This window comes from Folsomia candida, unplaced genomic scaffold (assembly GCF_002217175.1).
Source record: "Folsomia candida strain VU population unplaced genomic scaffold, ASM221717v1 Fcan01_Sc009, whole genome shotgun sequence".
NCBI classification, from domain to species: Eukaryota; Metazoa; Arthropoda; class Collembola; order Entomobryomorpha; family Isotomidae; genus Folsomia; species Folsomia candida.
Genome location: NW_019091201.1, coordinates 327,227 through 355,222, shown reverse-complemented (window position 1 = coordinate 355,222; position 27,996 = coordinate 327,227). Strand labels below are relative to the sequence as shown.

At 36.7% G+C, this 27,996-nt stretch overlaps 6 protein-coding genes across 6 annotated transcripts; 5 read left to right on the top strand and 1 right to left on the bottom strand.

Moving 5' to 3' along the window:
* The first annotated feature begins 1,053 nt into the window (after window positions 1–1,053).
* Window positions 1,054–2,966, top strand: LOC110854245. The gene is made up of 2 exons (XM_022102662.2): window positions 1,054–1,453; window positions 1,538–2,966. Exon 2 carries the CDS (start codon window positions 1,556–1,558, stop codon window positions 2,153–2,155), a length of 600 nt encoding a protein of 199 aa, XP_021958354.1. The 5' UTR covers window positions 1,054–1,453; window positions 1,538–1,555; the 3' UTR covers window positions 2,156–2,966.
* Window positions 2,967–3,505: 539 nt separating this feature from the next.
* Window positions 3,506–6,105, top strand: LOC110853952. The gene is made up of 8 exons (XM_022102329.2): window positions 3,506–4,037; window positions 4,110–4,209; window positions 4,305–4,397; window positions 4,473–4,675; window positions 4,764–4,946; window positions 5,033–5,052; window positions 5,168–5,268; window positions 5,351–6,105. The coding sequence occupies exons 1-8, from the start codon at window positions 3,660–3,662 to the stop codon at window positions 5,875–5,877; spliced, it is 1,605 nt and encodes a 534-aa protein (XP_021958021.1). The 5' UTR covers window positions 3,506–3,659; the 3' UTR covers window positions 5,878–6,105.
* Window positions 6,106–7,708: 1,603 nt separating this feature from the next.
* On the top strand, window positions 7,709–13,724 carry LOC110853949. Its single transcript, XM_022102325.2, has 9 exons — window positions 7,709–8,141; window positions 8,262–8,352; window positions 8,465–9,912; window positions 10,029–10,223; window positions 10,320–10,441; window positions 10,526–11,759; window positions 11,837–12,051; window positions 12,149–12,871; window positions 12,967–13,724. Exons 4-8 carry the CDS (start codon window positions 10,075–10,077, stop codon window positions 12,223–12,225), a joined length of 1,797 nt encoding a protein of 598 aa, XP_021958017.2. The 5' UTR covers window positions 7,709–8,141; window positions 8,262–8,352; window positions 8,465–9,912; window positions 10,029–10,074; the 3' UTR covers window positions 12,226–12,871; window positions 12,967–13,724.
* A 1,106-nt stretch (window positions 13,725–14,830) lies between these two features.
* On the bottom strand, window positions 14,831–17,732 carry LOC110854052. The gene is made up of 4 exons (XM_022102448.2): window positions 17,372–17,732; window positions 17,011–17,297; window positions 16,223–16,466; window positions 14,831–16,155 (listed from the first exon to the last, which is right to left on the bottom strand). Exons 1-4 carry the CDS (start codon window positions 17,505–17,507, stop codon window positions 14,918–14,920), a joined length of 1,905 nt encoding a protein of 634 aa, XP_021958140.2. The 5' UTR covers window positions 17,508–17,732; the 3' UTR covers window positions 14,831–14,917.
* A 2,335-nt stretch (window positions 17,733–20,067) lies between these two features.
* LOC110853915 lies at window positions 20,068–22,527 on the top strand. The gene is made up of 2 exons (XM_022102276.2): window positions 20,068–20,602; window positions 20,855–22,527. Exons 1-2 carry the CDS (start codon window positions 20,401–20,403, stop codon window positions 21,784–21,786), a joined length of 1,134 nt encoding a protein of 377 aa, XP_021957968.1. The 5' UTR covers window positions 20,068–20,400; the 3' UTR covers window positions 21,787–22,527.
* Window positions 22,528–23,160: 633 nt separating this feature from the next.
* On the top strand, window positions 23,161–27,731 carry LOC110854141. The gene is made up of 4 exons (XM_022102542.2): window positions 23,161–25,907; window positions 25,979–26,247; window positions 26,328–26,580; window positions 26,647–27,731. The coding sequence occupies exons 1-4, from the start codon at window positions 25,799–25,801 to the stop codon at window positions 27,519–27,521; spliced, it is 1,506 nt and encodes a 501-aa protein (XP_021958234.2). The 5' UTR covers window positions 23,161–25,798; the 3' UTR covers window positions 27,522–27,731.
* The last annotated feature ends 265 nt before the right edge of the window (window positions 27,732–27,996 follow it).

Below are 27,996 nucleotides of genomic sequence, written 5' to 3'. Positions count from 1 at the left end.
AGACCAAGACGAATCTATTGAGGAGGGAGCCGGCCCCTTAAAAGCGGTCCAAAAATGGTTCCGAGAAATCGTCAAGTCTCTCACGCATCAGTCAGGAGATTACGATTTGGGTGGCGATGTCGCCGTGGAAGGGATTCCGGTCGATATGTGCGAAAAATTGAGATATGTCCACATCTACTATTGAGTCATTAATTTAGTTATTTTTTATACTTTAAGCTAAAAATATCTCAAAACATAATTCCAAAAATTCTTTTTTATACCTACGAATGAGCTAGTCAAATAATGTTATGTTGCATGTAAATAGGTATTGTTTTGCTGAGTGGTAAACTCTGGTGAGTGGTAAAAACTGTATTCCTATGAGACTGTTATTTAACCAATTCATTCTAATTTAAACTAGAAGATATTAAGGATAATTATATCTTATACAATTATTATGGTGCTGATATATAACGATAAATTGTGACGCATTATCTCTATTTTTTGCAAAGATTATAAGAATACGTATGCTTTACTAATTATGCACCGTGTTGGTGTTATGGTGTAAGAAGGTCTCAATTTTGCAGCTTAAACATACCTAGTTATACTTAATTACATATTTAAAATGCCACTTTAATTGTGTTGTATTGTACATACATGTATATATATATTATATCAAACAAGTCATCAAATCCTGGTTAAATAATTATTAATCTCTCATGTTTTACAGTCTTAACATAAATTAAAACTTATATTCTTGTGTAATTACAATAAAATATTTTAAATATTATGTATGCATCTTCACACGAATAAAAATTAATTTCGACCATGTAAGACAATAAAGAAGTCATTACTTTTTGAAACTTGAACTCAACTGGTCTTTTGATTAAATTAATTGCCAAACATGTGTGGCTAGTGTCTATGATCCGATTTTCGGTCGCATTACTGAATTTCGAGACAACTTGTAATTTTCCACAATAGGTCAAATATCAGACAAGCCGGATAAGCTGGGCATCGGGTACACCTAACCTGACGATGGAAAATTAATGGTAGCAAATTAGTATGTCTCACCTTTTCCTCTTAAAATAAATCCATTATGTGGGGATCATAATCGTTATCCTGTATTTTGTCCACACACCTTGAACGTGTCAACCAACACGAAATTAGAACTAATTGAAGGAGTGTGTTGCGGCTTAAATATCGACGGCTGGGTAGGTGGAGCCGGATTAATTTTCATGCCTCACGTTCGCAATTTCCATAATAAATCAGGAGTTAACAAGTTACCAGAAGATGATTACTATCGTCGATATCATACATACTCAATATAAGGCTTTGACATCAGGAAAACTGTTCAGCACAACATTTATTTTTGAAGTTGCAAGCGAATAATAACCATCTCAATCAATTTTAGCTACAAAAATAACTTGAATCCTTAAACAAATCCTTAAAATAAATCGTTAAGTACACAATTTAACAGGTAATAAATAACTCTACCTAAATTATTTATCATAATCTTAGGCAACTAGATATGTTCATATATAAAAGGTAAAACTTTCTGCAGACAACATTAGCAAAAAAAATGGCACAACTACGACGAACTAGAAAAATTTCACTTCAAAACGACTACGCCTACTGCATTATTTCTCCCGTATCGCCAAGCGTTGTCCCAATTCAAGGGTCAAAGACTACTAACAGATATTCATCATTATCGAATGATCAACCACAAATTCGTACCGATTCATACCAAGATTCCCCCCTTCATCCTCATCACCTTTACAACAATGAAATTGAAGAAGCAGAGGAAGCATATTTAAGTCTGGAAACCAATACTGAAACTCGTGGATTTCGACGGTGGTCATTCTGCAATTTTCAAACGTCAGGGATTCCTGTGTCCCCAGCAGTCTCTGAAGCCACTGCGCTTGAATTTGGTGGCAACAATTATGACGGATATGGATTCAAACTCATGGGAGATGGAAATCTTAATAAAGGAAATCAACGATCGTCGGGTTCATTGAATTCGTCCTCCAGCTCGTCAACATCCCTCTCCATCATTTCCGGAATGATTTCCAATATTCCGGACAGAATACGAAAAATATCCTCTGGAAATAAGCTAGATGTTGTGTCTTTGCAGAGGGATGAAGATGCTCGAGATCAACTAAGAAAGTTGGTGGTTTATTGACAAACTAATTATTAGTTCGTTAAGTAATCGTAATTAATTTAGTATTAAAATCGCTATGTTGCACTGCATTGTATTGTTTTCGTCTTATGACGATTGAAGCAACAAGGCTATTGACAGAAATCTGCCAAGAGCTACGTTCTTGCAGTCAGTGAAGGAAAAAAACTGTCATTTTTCTCTTTCATATTTTCAAGTCATAAACTTAACTTCGACATTATTTGGTTATTGAGCTCATTTGAACCAGTGCCAAGATAAAATTCAAACTTTCACAGCCAAAAGCGCATCAAGTCATAAGTTTTTAGTGCATAGACTTTCGATTTAATCAGTAAAAGTGAGTGAGCACCTTTGAGAGAGCAAGTTTTCAAATCGATATTCATCTCATTGATTTTTATTGGTACGAATAAGTAGGTTTAGTTTGTCAGTCTGGTTCACTATAGTCCCTCAAGATATATTTGTAAGTGGTATGCAAATTGACCAATTCAAAGGTGGCAACAAGGTGATTTGCTGTGTGTGTGTAGCACTTGCTTAATTATGTATGTATGTGCATTGTAATTTGTTAAAGGAAACTCGAAATAGTCGAAGTTAAATTACGCCCTTATATATTGTGACAAGTTGTTCGTATGTTTTTTGTAGCTTGTCTGCCATTAAGTCTGCCATGATGTGTTTAAAAACTCTTAAATATATTATTTCTTTATTATGATTGCAATCTCTATTTCGCTTTCTTTTTCGTAAATGATCTGTTTAAGAACAATCGCTAAAGGTTATACTTCAGGTTGAAAAATAAATAAAATATCAGCCCTGTTAAAAAGTAAAACGGAATTTGTTCAAAATTTATTTCAAATTAGCAAGTTTCCGGCATTAACGACATTCTCAAATTGCAGTGTCAATTTTGGCATCATCGTCCTCATCATCATTGTATGATAATTTCCCGTCAGTGTCACCGAAGTCACAGAGAAAAATTCATTGTTAATTCGCATTCTTCTTGATTCCTAACAATGATAATATTTGGCTGCTTGCTTCAAGTATGAAACTGGTTTTACACTGTGAAGGTAACAATGAATTGCAAACAGCATTACTCGAACGAATGAATGTGGATATTCCACTAATTCCACTGTTGCTCTTACGCGTGTTGACATTGGCCCGTTATTTCAAACAAAATTGCATATTTACCATACCAAGCCTTCTCTGATGGACATCGTATCGTCGTGTCGTGGCTTCGTCGTAGTCGTCGTTGTCTAATGTAAATTGCAACGATGTATGTTTGTGTATTGTTATTAAGGGGAGATGAGTTGATGGGGGACAGGGTTAACCCAAAATAATTATTAAACCATTCAAATCAAAACCTATGTCTCAGCTTTCAATTTCTTCAGTCAAAGTCAAGGCTCGCACAATTTTGTGACCAAATTTTCACCTTGAATTCATATATACTAAATTTAGCTCATGTTATCTAAATTAAGTTAATTAATACTTTAAATTATTGGTTAAAAACAAGTTAAGAAAAATTAAAATGAGACGCTGCTCTCATTCATTGTTGGTGTGCACTACCGCTTTCTTTCTGTTATCGTTAGCAGTGGTGTACACAAATGGGAGTGTTTTTCGCCAAGAATCGGCAGAAGTTTCTGTCGATGAGATGAAATTTGTGCCGTTTGATTTCACCGAAGCGTTCAAAGGTTTTGCGTCCGATGTCGTGGCGAATGAAATATTTGTCGAGCACAGTAACACGTATGGAGCTTCGGCAGCGTATACTTTTGGACTGGGTCAGTTGTTAGCGGTCGTGAATGAACGGATGTTCAACGTACCGAATGATGGGATTGATGAAGCGTTGAGGACAGACTTTGGGTCCATTACGACAGCGTATAAAGATATGACGGAGAGCTTGATTGAGGTTGGTGGAGATTTAATTACTCTGCTTAATAACCTTAATGGAGATGAATTTGAAGTTAAAATTTTATTTTAGGATTCCAAAGTTTTTGCCACGAGCTCTATTTACACGTCGAATAGGACGCTGGAGTCGACGGATGGGATTAAGGCGTTGAACACCAATGTTTACTATCAAGGTATGACATCAAATTTATTTAATAAAGACAGAGTATGTATCAAATGACAGGAAGTATTACATTGAAAATGTAACTTATGAACGTCATTAACCAAGATTTTAGCCAACCGCATGTCGCCGTACCTTCAATCAATGCTCGAATTTCTATTCAAACTTTTGGCAAGATTTTTGATAAGTTGATTCCCAGAGGTAAATTCTATAAATTGAAAGATTTTGGATTTTTGGGAGCTACTAATTTATTTTTGTGGAATTTAATTTGTGCAGGAGGATGGTACGGGCCATCAATCTACAGTTTCACGAAAGGTGTTTTTATCAATACTTTCTTCTACAAGAACAAATTCTTGTTCCCATTTACTGACATTGGGAAACAATTTTTCGGGACGGACCGGGTTAGAATGTTGGCGTCGGGTGGAACCTTTAGAATTAGGAGGACACAGGAATTTACAACTGTAACGTTGCCCTTTAAGGTGTGTAAATTTCATGGCGTGCTATAATTTGTGAAATTATTTTGTAAATAATTAAATTGTTATATTGTGTTTTTCTCTAATTTGTCAGGACAAGAGAAAGTCAATAGTTCTTGTTTTACCAAAAGCTGGACTTCAGGATATGATTCCATGGATGGACAGTGCTCTCGATTCCAAGAAACATGATGGGTTCATTGAAACGAAACCATTAATAGTCCAAATTCCTGCGTTAAATTTCACCATCACGAATGAATACTTTAGTCAAGTATTCTATGTAAGTGCATACATAATTCAACTTACATACGTATGATTTTCGGTGAAATTATGTGATTTAATTGTGTAACTTGATCAACTATTTAGATGGGTGTCAATAATACGATGTGAGTATTCGTTCATTTCTTGTTCATTTTTTCAATAGATACAAACTGCTCACTGTTTTTACCTTATTTTTTCCTTGCGGAGTTTAATTATGCATAACTATAAATTATGTGACAGGTGCAATTGGAATGATCATCACCCATTTTTCCTTCAACCCCCTGCGCAATCTCTGTACTACTATCTAGACTCTGATAAGTTTGAAGTTGCTGCTGCCACGGGTTAGGAAACTATAAATTAATTATTTATAATAATTTCCAATTTAATTACATTTACCCAAACTAACACATTTGTACTATGCAGGTGCTCAGCTCAACAATAATCAACAATTCCAAGATATCACTGGAATCAAACGTGTCCAACAACCATCTCCACCAATAATTCAAGAGCAGCAGTCACGCCAAGAAGATTTGTCCGCGGAAAAAGATGACGAAGGTGTGACCACCAATGCGCCCAGTAGTATCAGCAGATCTTCAATTAACCTGAGCGACGAGGATGACGACGAAGACGATTCGAGCGAAATACCAGTCACGGGTCCTCGTAAAGAGTACAAATACTTTGAGGAGGAGGGTCCCGTCGAAACGATCCGTTTCGACAAGCCATTCTACTGGTATTTACAGGACGAAGTTCTCGGACCAGTTTACGTCGGAATTGTAAACTCGTTCAAAACATATAAAGAACAAGTTGCATCAATTGAGGATGGTTTCGATGACATGTTCAAGTACCAATTTTGGAGTTGTGGGACAAAGCATTTAGCTTTAATAGACATGTTTCAATCTCCACTTCCGCCAAATGATGACGCCCAGCAAGGAGGGGAGGAAGATGATTAAGCAATTTTGACAAGTTGTTGTAATTTATTTTTGTAACTGAATTAAATAACAGATGTATTTATTGTGAAGGGAAAATCGGTTATCAGAATGGACCACTTTTTCATTTTATGTACATGTAAGAGAATTATCAGTCACAAAAATGCAGCATATTTTCGACTCGATTTGGCTCTTGTCCATTATTCTCTGATTCTGATTTTAAGACGCGTTATAATAAACGACTACATCAAATATCTGTCTATGGGGATTTGATATACATGACGCCTGAGTCAATAATGTTCCAATTCCCATCCAAGTGTACAAGTAAGCATGGGTTGGAAATTTTATGATTTACTGGTTGTAATTGGATCATTCTGATACTTGCAAAGCTGCATAAAAGGAAAATGGTACTCATAAACTGCGTGCGCACTAAAAATCCAATTTTATTTGTGCCAAGTGCATGCAGTTTTGGGAAATCTACCTCCAAAGCTGATTACATAATAAATACAACGAGTAATTTTTTTCAAATTGTTGATTGCATTACATAAGATATTTCGAAATTGGACTGAAAAATAACCAAGTCATTGCGTCTTACATTCTTTGATTGCGAGCAGTTGTTGCTCCTTGGAGGCATGAAGGTTTTCCGTTTGATGACTTTGGCTGGACGATAAGAGCCATTTCACCATGAGATCATCACCTTCTGGGCATTTGGAAGCGTTATTTAGTTTGACCATGATATGGGGTGATAAATAATAATCCACGAGACAATAGAGTAAAATTAAACATTTCAACCGAAATAAATGACCATGCAGCATTCTTAAATCGTACATATGCCAGTTTGTAAACTTTCTGTCCCCATTATATATAATATTTCATGTGAAAATTGCGATTGTGAATAAACAAGTATGTACATATGCAAGAGTCCTTTCTGTTCTTCTGTTGTCTGTCCGTTTAAAATTTATATTATGAGTCATCAATAAGCCAACCCATATTCGGGTAAAATCCTTGCAGAAAATAACTCAAGGGTCCTCTTTTTCTGGAAAAAGGGTAAAAGAGTGACAATGACTCATTGCAGACACAACGGGAGCAAAATGTTGACAAAATCATTAATCAGCCCGATGAAATTTTCAATTCTATTTGGTAACGATATAAATATACGAAAAACAAAGATGCCTATGTATTACATATATATGTATGTATGGCCATATTATGTATGTACATGTGACAACATGGCTGCCCACAATTGTCACTGATTTTCTCAATCTAAAATTACTATCAATCTGAATCAACACCATTGACCAAAGATAAGCTCATAATAATAAATAAATCTTAATATCCATGAATCGCATACGCATTAAATTTTCAAATAGACTTTCAAATAAACAAAATATCTAAAACCGGAAATAACCGCTTGACGAGAATGAGTAACAAATTCTAGGCAGGGGTCTTCTTTCGGGTGTGGGTGTGGCCAACGGGTTCACACAATTACATGGCATGTCTTATAGGCTATAAGTTATAGCACCATTTAAAATGATGATAGCTAAGTTTACACGAGAGAGACGGGGAGATGCATTAAGATTTAAGTCAGGAGGCAAAACAAGACATGCTAGGTAAATATATATTGTGGACTCTGCACTTGTAAATGAACCACCACAAAGTATTTCATTATTACAACTGTAATACCAATAATAACAAATAGTAAAATAATAACGTAGATGGATGTGACTGGATGTGTATATGACGGATGATGTGATAATTCGCTTAGAATATCAGCCATAATCACAACATGGTAATTGAACTAGAATAAGTCACTGGGATATGTGGACATATGCATTACGAAGCCTTAAAGTTGGTGGTTTTCGTAAAAATAAGGTGACCCATCCTCCTGTGATGAAAGGAGCGTATTTCTGCATATCCTTCATAAGCATTTGTACTCGCTGGGATTACTGGAAACAATAAATAATTGACAACTGTGTTATTATTATTTTTCTGACACAAGACTTCACAAGAGAACTATTAATGACTTTACGCTGTCCAGTGAAACCTATAAAATTGACTTGCAGAGTTCTTAAACACTCCAGTCTGATTTTTGACTGAAATCGCTTCGATTTTTTTGCCATCGTGCATATTCCCGACTACTTAACTTTTTGTTCTCGTACAAAATTTTTTACAAAAAACTGAACTAATTAAGTAACACTCAAGAAGGTAGTGAACAATAATTTTACTTGCACTTGACCCGTTCCAGTATTATCTTATTACAAGAGTAGAAGTCGCGTCATATCAAATTGGTAAGACTTTATCCTTTGTTTGATATATGTACATAGATATGTTTACAAACAACGTTTATCACCACAAACTAGAGGACAATTTTGACAGTTTAATTTCAAATATTGCATTTTCTTTAACAGAATGAATCACAACGACCGTGTGCCGGACCGCACCATTCTCTCAAAGAAGCTACCCCCTGAAAACTGCTGGTTCAAGCCAAACTCTTTTCTCGTAAGAATGCAAATATATCTGTAAAACAAATCTCGTGGGGGGAGGGGGATACAAGTATTATCTTGAAATGTTACTAAATCTCCTCTTCTCTTCTCTTCTTCTTCTCTCGCAGAATCCATCCCTCCCAAGGTGCAATCTCGCTTTATAGCACTGGCTGAAACCACCCCCACCAAAATAATCCCATTTCTCACTTTGTACTTCCCCTCCTCGTCATCACCACACCATGCATTTCTACATCTTCTCCTCCGACAAAGGTCCCCGACAACAGGAGTTGACATCAAGCAATTGTAGCGACGACGTGGTTGAACCCCCGGAGGAGAACGACACGGACGACGACTTGGTCCTCTCCTTTGAAATAATCAGCGAAGAGGAAGTTGCCCGTCTACAATTTCCCTTTCTCCAGCCATCGGCACCAAGCAGTATGTCGTCATCGTCGCCATCCTCCATTTCGATCTCATCCCAGGGGTCCAATTCCAGCCTGGGTTCTACCGGAACGGGCGATTATTATAACCCGTTCCCAGCAAAACCATCTGTGATAAATCCAAAGCGTTTCTTCCGCAAGTCGCCTCCAAAGTTGTCACTTCCACCATTAGAAGAAAAACTAACAACGGCGCCGAAAAAGGGACCACCCCCCGAACTCACTGAGGAGGAAATGATGTCCTCCACGGCCAGAATTTGGTACGTAATTCAGCTCAAAGGACATTACAACCATGGGCTGGAGGAGTCTGAAGAGGAAGACAGCTACTTCTACCACCATCCCCCGTTAACAATGGGAGATCATTCTTTGGCGACGATGGAAGATTCTTCTTCCACAAAAATGACCGGCTGGTTTTCCAGTCTTCTTCACCTTCCTCAGAAAATTAAGCAGCATCAGGCCGACAAGCACCGTTTCAATGTCAACACGTCTTCGCCCGAAGTTCGAGAACAACTGAAGCATTTGTATGTCTACTGAATTACTGATTTTTATGACCGTCCTCAATAATATGTCGACCTTGATGATTATTGCAATCTGATTACTATTACAAATTTTACTGTATCGTTATTGCCGATAACTAGTATTACTTAATAACTAACATACATACATTTTACTTTTAGCTGGAGGAAAGTTAAATATCTTATAAATGGAGTTTTTATCTGTAGAAAAGTGAGAATTTCTATTAAACTTTAAGATTATGCCTTAAATTTTAATATAGTGAATAGTTTCAACTGATGCATTCTTTCTATAAGTTACAGCATAATTAAGAAATAATTTTAAAACGTCAAAAATAAACATTTTTGTACATTATTTCTTATATACATAATATATATACGAGAATGAGAAGAACACATAAAATTTTAAAAAAACGTCAATGAAGTTTTCGAAAGATTATTATTTGCATAAACTCATTAGTTTTCATGAAGGATTGAAATAACATTTGTACTTGTTGCCATTTTCATTGGTGTGAACGACCCTAATCCAGAGCTGGAGTTTGGAGTCAACGAACTGTCCGTCGTCTCAAATTTCTCAAATTTACTTTTCTTTCTCAAGTTCAGATTGTGAGGTTGGTCATTTTCCGTCAGGTAAAAGAAGCATCAACATCATTTCCCTTAGTTTCTCCTACATTATTAATTACTGAAAAATTTAATTGTGATATAAATAGAGGTTTGGTTTACAATTAACTTGTCTCACTTTTCAGCTCATCTTCAGTTGCCAGTAATAAACACGGATTTTGTGCCTGCGCCATGTTTTTCGCCCAGGATGTCTTGTACAGCGACGGTCCCCTCTCTCTTATGTGGATGGCAGGGAACAATGAGTTCAAGGGGAAGGATTTCAAATCTCGGAGAAATAAGACATATTTGCTTCTTTTGAACTCGAATATTATAGAACTTGCGTAAGTGCATCATTCATACTTTATACTTGATAGCTGTTTCTGGACTATGATATATATATATACATATATATATATATATTTTTTTTACATAATCAGGGCTCAAGTTCGAAAGTATTTTCCTGCAATGGGATCTGCTCATGGACTAAGTTTGAGGAAAGTTTCAATCTTGATCAAAGGTCTCAGCATAATTTATCAAAAACAAATGCAGCACTTGGCATGTAAGAACTATAACAGTAGTACATAAATATCGGTGAAATGGATTATACAATAATTATTAATTAAATTGTGTCCAATTATTCTAGGGAGCATGCACACTATTCATTTACGAATGAGTATCAGTGCCAAGCAGCTTCGACAGATCGACTTGCCAGTGGAAACCCCATCGCGGACGACTCATCGAAGCGTTGTCCCTCAACCAGTTGAAACTTTTGGATTTGGAGATTTCGATGAAACATTAGGAGCGGATTTGCTGGTTGATGAATTTCGTCCGCGTTGCTTTACTTCAAATGCAGTACTTCCAGAAGTTGTTGTACGTCCTGCTATTACTGAAACACCAAATTCTGATGAGCGAGGCACTAGTAGCAGAAAGCGAAAACGTCATGTTCAACAAACCGAGGAAGGATTTGACGAAAGTCAAGTCTTAAATCTGTTGGAAGAGGCCATATCTCGCAACCCAATGGCACATTGCCTTCTTGAAGATGATGCCAATCAACCACAGCGAGAATTTGAAGGATTCGACCAATTTGGTGATATGGGAATGGGATTCGGCGACTATTTGAATGAAAACATGGAATCTAGAGCCGGAAGAACGACTGAAAATGACGGCCCAGCAATAAGCGTAGAAAATCCGATGTTACTCTCTCCAGGGGACAGAGTCACCACACGGAATCTAGATGATGGCGAAGGTCGTCATGGACGTTCAAGGAAACGCCCAGCAAGTGTATCTGAAGCAGGCGATATTGAACAAGAGATTGGGCAACAACAAAATGTTGAATCTGTACTCGGTACTCAAAGCACAGTAATGAGTACAGAGGGAGAGCAATTGGACTTACAATCCCTTCAAGTAGTTGACCGGCGGAGGGGACGTCGACGCTATCCATTACAAATTGATCAAGAGACGCTCATTACATTGCAATATATGCATATGCAATTGCAAGCACAAAAACGACCCTTGGACTACGACGAATTGGAGGAGATGAGACAATCTGATCGTAACGGCCTTGTGGAAAAGAAAAATAAAAAGATAGCGTTGGATGTCCTCCTAGAAAGCGCAATTGGCAGACAAACTAATGTTGGCTCAGCACTCAAGCAATTTATTGGACAGGCTCACGCCACAGCTTTACTTCCTGTACCAATTCGTGATCGGCTTCCAGAAGAACTAGGAGGCAATCTTATTGCGTCGAGAAATGTGCGTGAAGAAGGAACTTTACCAGGAGGAGTTTCGACTTTTGGGATACAAGGAGGACAAATTGCAAGTGATATTGGTATGGACATGCAAAACGAAGTAGAATCAGAACAAGACAATCAGAGCGAAATGTAAGTCATTTTTGTGTAGATTTCGGTTAATGCAATCTAATTGGTGGTAAGGGTAAAATATTATTGCATTGTTTTAGGGGTCGGCAAATAATGAATGATGTGCAACAGGGCGAAATGGAATACCAAGCACCGGAATTTGACATCCCCGAAATTATTCTGCATCCTCCAGAAGTACATCCAGAAGAGCTTGGCGTTGCTGGACTTGGTGATGAAACGGTTACTTTCAAAAAGTTGTTTCCACCTGGGAAGATTTCAAAGAAACAGGCAGCAACGGGATTCTATCAATTACTCAGTTAATAATTTTTACAATATTAGACACATACTTATTAGTCAATCTATTTTCAATATTTCAGAGTGATTATTATTGTGGCGTTAATCATTTCTTTCAGGAATGAAAGCGATGCACAAGGTGGAGCTAAAGCAAGATGAACCATACGGAGATATTTTCGTGTCCAAATCAGCTTAGAAGTGATATGAAAAATAGTATTTATTACCAGAAGGTATTATCTTCCATATTTTTGTTTGTCTTCGTGAAGTTGAACTTTTTAGGCTTCTATTTTTTTTACTACTAGATGCATAGATTTAAATATAATTATTACTTTTGAACCCGTTATTTGTTTGCATTTTTCTAATTATCCAATATTTCTTAATCGAGATGTATGTAATAAATAAATTACAGTTGTCCAGAAATAAAGTAGTGTCCCAAAAATAGAGCATGTTGTTTCGTAACCTAATACATAAGTGGTTAATGGATTCTGGGTATTGGAAAAGTAGGTATTCTCAATCGCTGTCCATTCCTCTGCTTGTTTTTAATTATATCTACATCATTCAGTACAACGAATGTATAACCTTTGAGATGATGACACATGCATGTTCATCCTTCTTAATGGAGGTGGGTCTCATAAGTATGCAAATCTGAGGATAATTACATAAATCTGTTGATTACTTTGTAAGATATTGATCTGCGTCTGATATAAGTAGCTCCAGAGCTTCAGGTTCTGCTCAGTTATCAGTTGAAATTTGTTGAGCAAGCAGCAGCAAGATATCTACCCCATCAATCTGCTTAGTTGTGTGACGACTCGCTTCCTATAATCTCTACAGTTTAGAACGAGGTATGCAAAATAGTTAACTCTGTATAACTTGCCATTTTTCGCGAAAATAAATACTTATGTGTTCAATCTTTAAATTTTTTTCGTTTTAATTTCAGTATCAACATTGGCAAAATGAGGCGTGCCAGTTTCATGAACAAACAACTCTCTCAGTCCCACGATGAAGGTCTGGATGAAAACGGAAACTTTGACTTGGTCAGCTCGGAAACTGACCGTTATATGCTATCGCCCCCACCACAATCTGCCGGTTTTCTCGCCAATTCGAGATCATTCTCAAACTTCAAGTCGGTTTCAGGAGGAATGACATCAAGGCCATCATTCATCTCTCTCATGTTAATCGCTTCTGACGACGAGCTATCCAGACTTCCCAAACTTCCAGCCCCACTTCAAGTCGAAACAGACACGTATCAAAAATGTGGCTGGGAAGATGAACCTAAAAATTGTTCTCACCTCCCAGTTTTGCACCCACCCTCCGACTCTGAGGACGAAAGTGAAGCCCACAATGGAATTTTACAAACTATTATACATTTACCAGAGAGAATGCGAAAAATTTCTGCAGACAAGCAAAGATTTAATGTTTATGCCCTTCCAGATCAGGATAGAAAGCAACTTAAAAATTTATATGTTTTTTAAAAAAGTTAAAAAATTGTATGCATATTTTTGTAAGTTATCGGAATTATAGATTATTAAAATAATTTAAATATATAGGTAATAATAATGTTCCTTTAGATTTAGTTTAAACTTGAATAAGAAGAAAACCTAAGTTATATCTACTAATAATTACATTTCTTGAAATGTCTCAATTCAACTATTTAGTTGAGTTGTAAATAAATTTTCCAAGTTATAAAAAAATCAATAATATTTTGCTCCTTTTCCATTTTTTGGCTTATCATTTTATGAGTCACACACATTTTTTTTATACCACATTAAAATTTGTCCGTCATTTTATGCCCATTTATTGATAAGTGCAAACTTGTGGTAAACATCGTGTGTAAAATAATTATGCAGCAACCTTGAACTTTAAACTCGTCGCAGGATTATACATCCCAGTCACAACGTAAAAAGTAAGTGTATTAAGGAATACTTAATTTAATCATTTCGAAAAAAAATCCAAAATACTCCGCTTATCCGAAGTAGATTAAATTTTAAGGCATTATTCAGCGTCATAAATTATTAACTATCATACATTTGCACAAAATTAGACGTGACACTCCTTTCTTTGTTAGCGTCGCTGTCTTTTGTTCGAGACGGATTAAAACGATTAAATCAGGTGTGGTATGTACGTATGTATGTTGCAGTCGTAGATACATAATCATGATTCTTAGAGTTAACCTTATTAATGCTAAAAAGCAGTCTGCGACGCATGTACATAATTTATGAAACTAAACTGCAGAACAGATCCATCCACAAATTAAACCATTTGGCCTCTGATTACCCTCATGTCCTGATTAGAACGATGAACGATGATAAATGTAATTTATAAATACTGCACAAAGGCCTTCACTGAACGAAGAGAGAGAATTAAATTTCAGTCAGAAAATTGACAAACTGGACCGCACTGGCGTAAATTGGAAGCGATTTGAGGAATTGAGCCACATTTTCATTTATTTCACTTCTGTGTCGAACGAAATTGACTTATTTAATATTCATTTTGTCATCATCTTCCGCAGTATCTGGTTTAGAATCTGTTTGAACTCTCGGCTTGAAAATGAATCGACCAAAAACCCAGGAAGTGTGCCTTTGTTGGAGTTCGCATAAACTTACATATGCATCACAGATTCATGTTAAATGCGTGAGAAAGTATTGCTGTTGGGGTTTTAGCAAAATGGAGCAGTCTCACACATACTTGATTATAAAGAAGCAATGAATTTATGATACGAGTGTAAAAGAATGGTAGTAATGTGGCCTGGATTTAGAAAAAAGTGCGTAATTTCTTGGAAAAAGTGAGTAATTTTAACAAGCTTTAGGGCAATGTCTTATTACTTTTATTTTTATTTCACAAGACAAAACGTATTTATAAGACCTTTGCAATCACTTCACTTTTACTTGTTATGGGAGGACGTCTGCGTCATGTAGCCTTTTTTTAGGGAATAGGATGTCATACGAGGGTGGCGTCGTCTCAGTTGATCTTCCCAAGCTACTTGTCTTTAAAGTGCTGCTACGATGGACATCGGGGTAATTTCTGGCTTGATTGTTGATCGACATTTCTCTACGTTTTCTCTGTGCTCGCAACATTTTCGGGTTCGGGATCCAAATGACGCGATTGCGACAGCAGTAGAGACGTAAAATGCAGATGACTGCGAGCATAACGAGGATGACGAAAATAATCCACAGAGTCGTAGATCCATTAGCATCCTCCTCAAACAATCCAGGACTTATGAGAAGTGTGTCTTTATTTTGATGCTCAGCTTCATTGACGTCAATGTCTGCATTTAATTGCTCAACTTGACCTTGATCCTCCTCCACGGATAACGTGTTGTCGATTCCGGTAAATGTCATGTTGGGTTCCAACACTTCAGGAGTTTGTTGGCTAAGAAGTGTCAAATTGTTTCCTATTGAAATATCGTGATAATTTACGGTTTCTTCAAACTCAGGTGGTAGTCTGACAGTATGAAACTCTGTACTTGTAAACTCTACAGCTGGGGTAGGGGCTAGAGTTGTTGTAGAAGTTGTGGTTGTTGTGGGAGTAGGTGTTGGAGGTGTGGTGCGATGAGTGACGGTAATTACGGGAGGAGAAATATCGAAAAGGTGGTTTTGAAGTTGTATCGTAAATGGAACACTGCTTGGTATTGCTGTTGTACTAGAGAGCTCGATACCGCTTTGAAGTGCTGGTTCTGGCGTGGTTGTGGTACTTGTGGTTGTGGTGGTAGTGGTTGAAGGGGGAGTGGTTGTCGCTATTGTAGTAGTGACGGAAGTTGTAGAAGGTGCGGTTGTGGTTGTTGATGTCGTGGTGGTAGTGGATGGAGTTGTAGAAACGGAAGTGACGATTGGTGGCAACGTCGTAGTTAAAGTTACAGGATTTGTCGCACTGGACAGCGTCGTAGGTCTCCAAGTCGTCGTCGAAAAGATTTGTTGTCTCGCTCGTGGGAGTAACAACTTAAGCAAAACTGGCAAACAATTCGCTATGTATTCGTCTGAACCGAACTTTTCTTCAAATGCACAATTAATCACTCGGTCACAAAATAGTTGAGCTGGAATGCACGACTTGCTTCCCAGAATATTCGTACACGAGCGGTACTGGTAATACGATGGAGAATGCGTTGCCACATTTAAGGCGTCATCACACTCTAATTAAGTAATAAATATTTAATAAATATTCAGAAATTTTAAGAAAATAGTCTCAAGTGTGGGCACCTTTGTACGCAGTGAATGCAATTTCTAGTCTGAGCATGGGATTCCGACTGGGATCCAACACGTCAAAGTTGAAGTCTCGTACGAGGCCCCAGATGTACCCGTGGTAAAACAATATCTTGATTTTCCCCGACGTGCTTTGAAATATTCGTGGCCCTTGAATGAGTGAGGGTGCAAAACTGCCGTCACGACCATCCACTTTCCCACAAGTTCCGGCCGTCTCGACCCCAGTGTCTACGTCCCCAAACTAGTGATAAAAAACAGAGCATTATTGTTGTGCGTACCCACCATGTAAGTAAATAGGTAGTAAATTCCACTGATTTAAGAAAGTCAGTCAGTCAGTAAGACAATGGGTCATTTAATTCACTATTCAACTCATGTCCATATGTACATCGTTAACTCAGGTTGCTGCTGCTGGGAAGAATCCTGTCTCGACAATCACTATGAATTAAGGGAGAGTCAAATTGCTCTTGATAATATGAGAAGTATGTTTCACAAGAGTGATTTAATTGCAAGATAGTGACGAAATTTGCATTAGCGAAAGGAAGAAGAGACTTCAACTAAACTAATAATAATACAGCGATGGGAATACCACTTCCGCTCCTCGATACTTATAAAGTTAGTCTCTGCCATAATTACGACCAATAAATGCAGACCACTCTTAATTTTAGCCTTATTATTATATTCGCAATAGTACACTTTCAAGATTTGAGTAATTATAAATTATAAATGCAATATCTAACTTCATTTTGAGCTTATTGCGACATATTGCAACCTGGTAAAATACTTACCTGAATAAAATCATTGCACCCAGTGGGAGCAGTTCGGAGGTCCATGCTTTGTATGACAGCCATGACGCCATGACCTGGTGGTGCCACGACATGAAACTCCCCTGGACCTGATAATCTCCTAGAAATGAAGACTTCATTCGATGTGGCCGTCGGACTTCCTGACGCCAAAGGCACGACTACCGAATAATTTGGATAATCTTCAAGATTTATGGTACGACCAGTGTCGGGATTAAAAATTGTGGGGCCATGAACATCCCGATTGTACTTTGTCAGGGATATGATTGAAGCTGAAATTGATCAATACGAAATGTTTATAAATTGAACCAAATAAGTGACATGGAGAACATATTTTAACACTTACGCCCATAACTAATTCCTTGAGATGAAGGTGTTGTTGCGTCTTGACTTTGATATCCCTGATGAAAATGGTGGTCATGATGGTGATGTGACTCGATTAGGCATGTTCGTATCAACACTAATAACAGAAACCACAACATTTTTGAAACTTTTGCAGCTTTTATCTAGACCATGTCATTCAAAGTATGACACCAGCTCCACGTTGCACAGTTTGAAAGTCATTTTATAGACGTCAAAATCAAAATTCGAAAATTGTGATGCTCTCCGTCCTTACAAATATTTTAAGGACATGGTTTTCTTTAGATGTTTCACTTCACTTAAGAATCACCTAATTCGCACAACGGTTCGAAATGAACTGTGTGGCCTGTAATTGCGAACGAAACATAATGGTTATGCCTATGCCTATATTTACAATGCCTTATGCCTAGTTAAAGGGACCTATGTATCTGTTGATAATACCGTGCATTGTTGTTGTATAACATCTTAACCTATGCCCTTCTCTCGAATTTTGTATTATAGCATTGTCGTGATGGGTGAGATATTATATTTTATTTATGCAATTTTTCCCATGAAAATACTTTCATTTATTCATGTTCCCTTATCATAAAGTGTAACAATAATCTCCTTTATGATTGCTGTTAGTACTTGAGTTGGTGATTGCAGAAGAAATGTTATGATCAAAGCAATGCAAAGGATTAACATTAACCGTTGCATAAAAAGTGCAATTATTATCAACAAAAACCAGTCATTAGTGTACGTACGTACGTGTATAATAACGTCTTCAAATTAGTGACACTTTTGCCTTCAAGTGATCAAATGAAAAGTAAAGCTTGACGTGGTATTGATATTGTAAAACTAAAGTACATATACGTACATAGGATTTTAATTATTCTACTCAGCCTACATTAAAATTAAAACAAACAGACAACATAATAGAATAGAATGGCATTGTGTCACGCTCCAGTTGCTGATAGTTAATTGACATGTTTTTTTGCATCCTTGTATATGTAGTATTTATGATGCAAAAAATCGTCGATTGACCAGTACATCGCATGCACATTTTGCAAAGTCAGCATGGCTCAGAAATAATATTAGTCATTCGAATTTAATGAAATCCGGTTCCGGAAACGTAAGTATAAACGTTTACACTATTTCTCATTGTTAATAAATATCAAATGTTGTCGGTACAAGTACGAAATACGGCATAACAATGCCCAACTTCCCTTCTAATAACTGTATCTAATGACTCATTTTGATCCCATGCGTATGCGTGAGAGCATAATGTGCAACAGGGTTTAGGTGATTTGGCATATTTCCAGGAAATACCACAAATTATGAGTGATGACATGAGAAATATGGCCACAAATTTTAAAACGGTCTGAATTTAGCTAAGTACATAAACACGCACTTACTTTGTAACCAGTCATTTCACAATATTGTTACCAAGCTATTTTCTATCTGACTTGACACTAATTTGACATTCGTTTACACATCCCATCCTAATTAGCATCTTCTTGCTAATCGGAGGTTATGTAAATATTGTCATCTCTTGCACCGTATACCATTGCCAAAACTTGATGCATGAGTCTCATGATTTCGCAATTCCGTTTTAAATACTCTAGACGACAACACGGTTGAAAAAAAATTCTGCTTTACCAAATTTGAAGTTCATTCCGATACTTAAATAATAATAATTAAATAATATATTGCAACAATTTAAAGGAGGATGTAACTTCAAACTCACAACATGACCATCACGAAAAAGTAAAATGTTGTCCTAAATTACTTTTAGAATTAATGCATAAAGCTCATTAGGAATTCTAACTCCAAATCGCCGTGTTTGTAAATAACAACTTGTAATTTATTTTTGCATGTAAACAAAAACAGAGACAGGAGTTGGTTCATGGAATTAGTTTACCTCGTGAAGTGAAGCATTAAATCTCTTACTGCATGCAACAAACAAACATATCCAAGATTTATAGCGGACAAAGTATTTCACACTAATCCTGTTGTACTACATAATACTTATGCATTTATTTACGTTGCAGCATGTCATCTATTTAATAGCTTAGTTAGTGACGACCAAGTGTACCAAGTGGACCAAGTTTAAAAATTAATCGTATTTGTTTACCAATTACCTATCGAAAATTTGAGACAAATTTGAGTTCACTCATTATGTATGTCCCTCATCATGCAGACGTGTCAACCAGGAGTCGAATATTACGATATCGCATGCTTTTACACATCAAGCCCCTTAAACGCAGTGGTCTCTACTCAAGTCCATGCGCATACCTTTAACGCCTAAAAAAGTGAAGTGTAATAAACCAAAAAGGTTGAAAAGGTATGTCGAGACATGAAACATAGCCGAGGTTTGACGGCGACGTTGAAAAGTAGGTGAGTTTGTTTTGCTTGGACAACATTTATGCCGTAAAGAAATAGCATATTTTAGGGGTTTAGCATCAACGACCAACCAACCATCCATGCATTCGTTATGAGAAAAGGCTGCTAAAACGAGTGACTTGGTCTCTGTAATATGTATGTTACTACTTGTTTGTTGTGGGTGGAAATTGCCTTTTGGTGCAACCTAATACCAAATCCAGTGCAACGAAAAATGGCATGGCTAGCAATGCAACGCTTGTTGGCTCGATAATATAGGCATCTCAGATCTCATAGTAATTCTACATGTTATTTGGTCGTTTAGTTCTTTAGCTGGTACCTCATAGCACGCAGCAGTCCATCGTCTTTTCAGTCAGTACTGCTTAATAAGCATTGTCAGGTGCACTTTGTAAAAAAAAACAGACAAAGGCTTCGCTACCCTCAAGCCCTCAATTCCTATATCCATTCACCACCCAGCATCAAGATCTGAGTCACTATTTCGTCATGCCACTAAGATAATTGAACTAATCTCTCCTTAAATCAAGTAAAGTTTTAGTAAAACAGTGAAGATTTGCTGACGAGTAAAGTTACTTAAATTGTGCAAAGTTATTTAACTCTCAAGTTAAAATATTTTCAAAAAAAAGACACGGCAAAATTATGGAACGTTTTTTACTTTATAGAAAAGTGCAGAGTAATAATAATTTTAGAACAAGAAAAACGGCGTTAAGAAGATACAGTGTTCTCATTTTGTTTGGGATTATTATTGCACAAGTCATCTCTCCAACCTTGGGAGAGGATCATGACGATGAGACGAATAGCAGCAGCAGAAATAATAATAGCATTAGTGGAAAATTTTTTGGTAAGAGACACGTTACACACATTTCCTAATAAATTATAATAATAGCAGAATAACAGAACAGTTAACTTACGCAGACAAAAACAAGCGTAGCTTTATAAATGTTTCATTAGATGGTAGATGCATGATGCGGGGTCGCTGTATCTCATCATAAAACTTAAATAAATTAAGAAAAAGTTATTTTCTCTGACGTCTGAGCCTCGTCCTGGACCCTCATTAACAAATTAATTATGTTTTGGTTTTTCTTTGTTGCAGAGTATATGAACAATCTAAGATCCGCTTCAACCCCAAAGTCGGAATCAATCTCTTCTCCGCCCACGAACTCGACTTCGTCCACATTTCGAAAAATTTTCATCGATTCCTCCTGGCACGAAACATATCAAAAGTTTATCGACCAAGTCAAAAAAGTTAGAGGGATGCTTGTCCCCAGTTTATCTAATGGGACAGAGGCGTCACAAACGACGACCTTGTCAGAATATCAACCGTCCTTAATTTATAATTCTACCGAGACCGTTCCTGGCCTAAGTTCGAATAGAAGTGGTCGAATTAACGGTCCTGCGTCGTGGAGTTGGCCTTGGATGACCAATACCCCGATTTCGACGCCAACCTCAAGTTCGACCCTGCGGTCAAGGACGAACGCGTTTAACCGAATATTTTTCGGACCTTTTGAGCGGGATAATGGTGGCATTCCTGTCGACCCGTATGCATCCTATTATCCAGCCCCCTCACCCCCAGCCCCACCAGGCCCTGGGTCAAATATGTTTGGTCTCGGGAGAGGAGCACCGTCCGACAATCATTACAACTATGTGTACAAGTACAACCCTAAAACCCAGTCAGCCACGGATTTAGAGCAGCACACGACGACAACAATCTACATCATTTGCATCTGTCTTATCATCATGTTGGTGGGGACGATATTGTTCGCCTTCGTGTCGAAATGTCAAGAAAATGCGGGACGTACTGCAGCAGCGAGTAGTAATCCTACCGGACGAAGAAGGAGACGACGCAGCACCACAACGACAAATAACAACAATAATAATAATACTTCACCGAATTCAAGAAATCGTCCCGAAATTAGTATAATTATGCCGGGTGATGGTGACGAGAACGGAGCTCCACCCGCTTATCCGAAGGTCATATTTGACCCACCACCCTCCTACGATAGTTTATTTCCTGTAAAAGAATAGTATGTAAGAAACAATGCAATAACGCTAGTTAAGATTTACATAGTTCAAATAGTTCTCGTTTTGATTCTCGCAGTATTATTTTCTCACAATTATTCAGACTGCTAATTTACTGTGATGGATGATTTACTTGCATAATATACTAATAGTTGCTTATTAATTTGAAAAATATGTAAGAATGATCCGTTACAGCAGCAATAGTACAAAAGACAGTCAGTAGATTGTTGTTTAATTCAGTTATTATTATATTTTGTATTATTCGTCAGAAGAAAAAAAAAACAATGTAAACCGTTTGTTTAATACATAAAGCTTCCTCCTTGATTGGTCTTTATTCCGATTGTTGAAGGATATAAAGTTATTGTTGAGACATATTGATTTCATGATCAGTTCCATTTTTTTACGAATTTTACCCATGTTCATGAAATTGTTTACTTAAGTATGATATAATATTTAGTCGACAGTTGATGATCTGCCCGAAGGTCGTTGGGAGCTCTTTATATAAATCTAAATAAATAGTAAGAAAAACTTTCGGGCCTTGATTGCACGTCCGAAGGTTTATTCTTTTTTTTTACTGTTTGTGGTTAAACCACGAGTCAGACGAGTGTTTGCCATTTGCTCTAAAGTGCAAGTTGAATTAGACAAATATGTAATTTAGTCAAGGACTCGCGAAATAAATGTGTTGAAGAGATCATCTAAACCAACTGAAAAAATAAACGTCACATTTTTCATTTATATTCAACATAATGCAAACTACTCGGAAATGTTGTACAAAAATCTGGCATTGTTGTCCGAACGAGGAGTATCATTGTTGAATGCTATTTTTGTTGCATGACACAAACCCAAAATGCATGAAATTTCTAGCAAAAATCCTCTCAATAATTCTCAGCCTCATAAATAGTTAAGCTTTAACGTCGTTCATAAAATAAAACAAAATGTTGATTTTCTAATTGCATAATATTTCCTGATCAGTTCATAAAAATAAAGTTTACTTATCATAAAACTACTGCAAAATAAACATACTTCCAGTCACGAAATGCAATAGTTTACTAAATTGCACGGCAGTTTATTATAATAGGTGAGATCAAGAGCATTTCGACCTTCAAATTTTGCGACGACTATGTACTCGAACAGGACGACATCATCATTTCATCTCGCACTCATCGGCGTCGTGCCACTCAAATTTAGCAATTAAAAAAAATACTAATGCTACATATTTATTTATAGCGTATCCATAATTTATTCTATCCAGCAGCACAATTAATTAATAATATTCGCAGTTTGGCATTCTTATACGCTTTCATCCTCCCATGCATTTGTATTTCCATACCTGTTCTACTTGTATATTTGCGTATTGTTTTATCCAGTGAATAAATTAGGTTATTCCATCCGGACCAAATAATTAACAGGTTAAACAACAAACACATTATCCACGTTTCGACACCTGGTTGCGAATAGGTCTGACATGGAATCTTCGTAAAAGTTGGTTAACCTAGTCCTACTTCGTTGTTGTTCTTGTATTAAAACGACGATTGCCATAAACGACACGGGGATAGTCAGGTATAAATGTTAATGGCATTTTTGTTTGCATGGTGGTACAACACGGCGAACATGGCGAAATTGCAGCAACTAAACCTTATTTAACTCAGCCATTACTTTACTTTTGCCTTTTGGTAGGATGGGAGTGAAGGTAATTCTGCATAGCTGTAGATGGGTTAAGCTAACATTAGATTGCATTTATGTACATGCAAGGAGAAGCATTAGCTGAATTTATTGCCTCATTGTCCGCACGTTTAGTTTGTAAAGAGCTGATTTTATTGAAAAAGTCAACTAACCCTCGTACTTACAGCTAGGGTTGTCAATATGTCATGTCGAGGAGTAAATGTCGTATCATGTCGAAAGTGTCAATGTCATGTCATAAATGTCCGTAAATGTCGGTAAATGTCATTGTGCCGAAATATATGACATTTATGACAAATATGACGGACAAATTGGACATTTATGACATTTATGACAAATAATGTAAATAAATCGCCAGACCCCTTGTGACTGTAATCTGTTGAAAATAGACCTCAATTTACTTTTGCGCCTAGTCCGTGAAAAGCATATGCGGATTTCGAATTTGTGTCTCAACTTTTCTCCTGTTCGTTTATTCAAATGACGATTTTGAAACCTGGTCATCTCCGTATGTTTCTTAAGTAAGATTTAATTGCGTCTTACAGTCGATAATTTCAGCATTTACAAAGTTAAGAGCTTAGATTTTTTTCTTGAGAAAAACAAAATAGTATATCTGAAATCTGTCAAATTAAAAAAAAAGAGTTAAAAAAATCAAAATTATAAACTCCTAACTTTATAAACCTCCCTTCCTTTGTAAAATTATTCGCTTTTATTAATAATAGCAGCAGTAGAATCTTCTAAAAACACACGGCGATTGGCAGGTTTTAAAATTTGAATACATGGAACAAGGGAAAGTTAAGACACAAATTCAAAACCCGATTGATACTTAAAATGTTAAGCTCGTCGTTGGGATGACTTCGAAAATATTAGTTTACTACATAGGAACTAGCTTATCATCTCTCCTTCAATGGCTTTATTATGTAGCAGCAAGCCACAATTGTCGCCAAACTCTTGCTACTAGAGTAATTTCAACAGAGTGAGAGGTTAGTTAAAGTTCACGATTCAATAAACTTTAGGTGTTTTAAAACAAGTTTTTGAATATAAATATCTAATTTCATGTTGGTTTACATATCAAAAACAGATGGGTAGAATTGAGAGTAGAAAGTATTTCTGCTACGGTGGTTCCACGTATGTTCGTAGAGGGCAGTTTTTAGTAAATGTCATAAATGTCCAAAATGTCCATGCCAATGTGTCACGACATGTCATGACATTTGACAAATTGACAAATTGACAGATATTGACATTGACACGCTTTTTTAAATGTCAGACATTTGTGACATTTATGACATTTATGACATGTCGAGATGTCATGACAAATGACATATTAATAACCCTACTTACAGCAACCCAACACCTCATATATTAAAAATAGTGATGTGAAATTCAACCCTTGTCGTCATACATGTTCGTTTGTTGTGAGATCATATCCGTCGTTTAAATAAGAGACAGTTCTCCCATGAAAAAACGTATTTTTCCTGAAATAAGTCTTGTGATCCTCAGAATTACTAAAATGTGAACGTTGTTTCAAATAATAATTAAAGTGGACATTAATATTCAGCCTCTGCTCCAGTGTGGAAATAATTTAGCAAAGAGTTTTAACAGCTATTGTACATGCAGTTGGTAACTTACCTACATTTCGTTCGATTACTTACCTGCTGTAAATACGATTACCTATATCACGCCATGCTGCACATACTTTTGCATGTTTTAAAAAATACATGAGAATCAGAGACCAATTTAATTTTACTTGCTAATTTTCCATCTCACATGCTCAACTCTGGTAAAGATCCAGTTACAAAGACTGATATTGGATCGTATGAGTTGGTTAAGATTTAGTTTCTTTATTATTATTATTATTCATCTCCACGATCTCAAACTAGCTATGGATTAGCTTTGCATGAAAAGTGAAAAAGGAATCCATGCTGGTTCTATAAATTAATATATTTTAATAATTTAAATTAATCAAAGTTGGATTAAAAAATTTTGGACCAGACTGTGAATTAATTCGTCACTTTAAGCTCATGCAGCCCTTGAACCAAAGTCAAGCTAAAATTTAACTAATCGTAAATTGGTTAATGTTGTGTGGACATTCCTCGTGACATAAATCCATAAAATAAGAAATTAACCTGATCATGCGTTGGTTTGGACTAGTTTTAAATAAACTTTTAGTGAAAAATGGACTAAAAAGTGACAGTGAATGTTGAACAAGTTGCATTTAATGAAGTTGAATTGTTATGTAAATCTTTACTTTTCCACTTGACGCTGACATCATAAAACTCTGATTGGATTGCATAAGCATGCAATAGGAAATTAAGTGCGGATGTGATCTTCGACACGTTGTATGATGAATATTCACAACTGCGAGACCTTGAGGACAATTTTCTCTCTAGCACTGACTCTCCTCTTATTGTCAGGCTTGGTCAATGTCGTCTCTGGGTTTAAATATGGCCGTAAGTCGCATTTTGTCAGTGTTTTTATAGTGTAAAGAACTTGAATTCATTTAATAGTGTGCAATTTGTAGCCTCGCTGACATCGCTGGAATCACCTGTACTCAAATTGGAGGACTATCCAAATTACTCGGTTCTGCTGCCCCTGACCAAGTCCAAGATTACAGCGTATCCCTACGAATTAGCGCAGGAAGACGCGAGATGGAGAGATATCAAAGCGATTGTCAAAGCACCGGAAGGATTCAGGGTCATGATGGTCGTTCAAGTGCTTTACCTTGGATTGGGATATGACACAAAGTTGGAGAAAGACGTGGGGTTAAAAGGCTGCATTGATTCGATTCAAGTATGTATTTACCAAACAAATCTCTATGAAAATATGTAGATTTTGGGTTATAAGATGTTAATTTAAATTGAATTAAATAGATTTTCGAACAAGGAGACCTGATCGAAGAAATTTGTGGCAGTGTAAACTACACAGATAAATCTGCACATCCAAAAACCCTGACCGGACCAAGAACTTTTCTCAGTAAAGGAAGCTCGATTATTGTTGGGCTACAATTTGCCAACCGTCTTCGCCAATCCACTGATTCCCACTCACTGCATTTGGAATACAGACATAAAATTGACATTTGGAGTCGCAAATTTTCGTTGGGAATCGCATTTACCGCTTTTAAACGTAACACTTATCAGTATTAAAGAGATTTATGAATATTTTTATTGAGTATTCTATTTTTTCGTGTAGAATGTGACGAAGTTCCCAAAGAAGAAAAATTTCATCCCTGTGACAGCTTATCAGAGGAAGATGAATCCCACTTTATCGGAAATTGCATCCGCGCCAGCCTATTTTGTGACGGTGTGATGAATTGTGCCAACGATTTTGACAATAATCAGACCATTGGAAGCGATGAGGACGCACATTACTGTGAATCACTGCAAAATTCTAACAAAAACGACGAGATTTCTTCTCCAATCAATTTCAAGCCACAGGATCGATACGTCCACGGTCATGATGACACCTTCACGGCAACGAATGTAGGAGAAAACCATCACAGCAATAACTTTCACCACACTGAGCTTACACTTGGTCCGTCCTCAACAGTTTTGCTAATAGTGCTTACAATCTTGTCCGTAATGATTCTTGGAGTAATTGTCCGTCTTTGTTGTACGAAATGTGTCGGATCTCCGCACCATGCGCCAAGGTTATCAACTGCTTCAGAAACTGCTTCGAGCGGTAGCGTCTGGACAGTTTCACCGTCGTGTTCGAGCCGCATTTCATACCATAGTAGTAACAGTGTCGGGAGGAATGCCAATTTTCTCCCAAGTTTCATTTTTCACAGTCAGTGTTCAAGATTCGACCCAGGGAAAGATCTCCCACCCTCGTATTATGACTTGTTTCCAGAAGAAACGCCAAAGTCCGCCACGGGAACGGAACTTCAAATGACCTCATTGCCTACGTCAAATAATGATGATAGTAATGTTACTAATATCATAATATCAGATGATAATATCAATTCTAGTGCAAATTTGATTGAGGAAACTGTCCTAGAAAATTTGGATAATAATAACGAGCCAAAACTTGCAGAAAATTCAATACCAGAAAATACACGAAATTGTTAATTTCGGTGTCATATTTGACATTTTGTTAACTAAAACCCTGCCAAATTTGACACGAAATGATGATAATGTTGATAAATTTACGTCACCATTTAAATAATTCTAGTCATTATTCAAGTGTAAGGTTTATATGTAAATACGTAAAAATGGTCATACTACATTTTCCACGCGTAACAGAAGGAAGCACTGACAAATAAAGAGACATTAGTTTGATTTGTGTGAATTTCTTTTAAAATAATTATAATAAGTAAATTCATCATCATTATAAATAGTCGACTTGTAATATGCACACATGTAATCCTTTAATTGAGTTGGCATATCCATGATTTATGTCTAATTCACTTCCGGCGAATAACCATAAACCCATCCACCGCATGATGTACCCGACCGACGTTGACATTGCTCCCCTGAAAATTAAACCTGATATTATTTGTTATTGCAACTACTGCCTGCATGCTCTGTATTATTTTTTATTCGC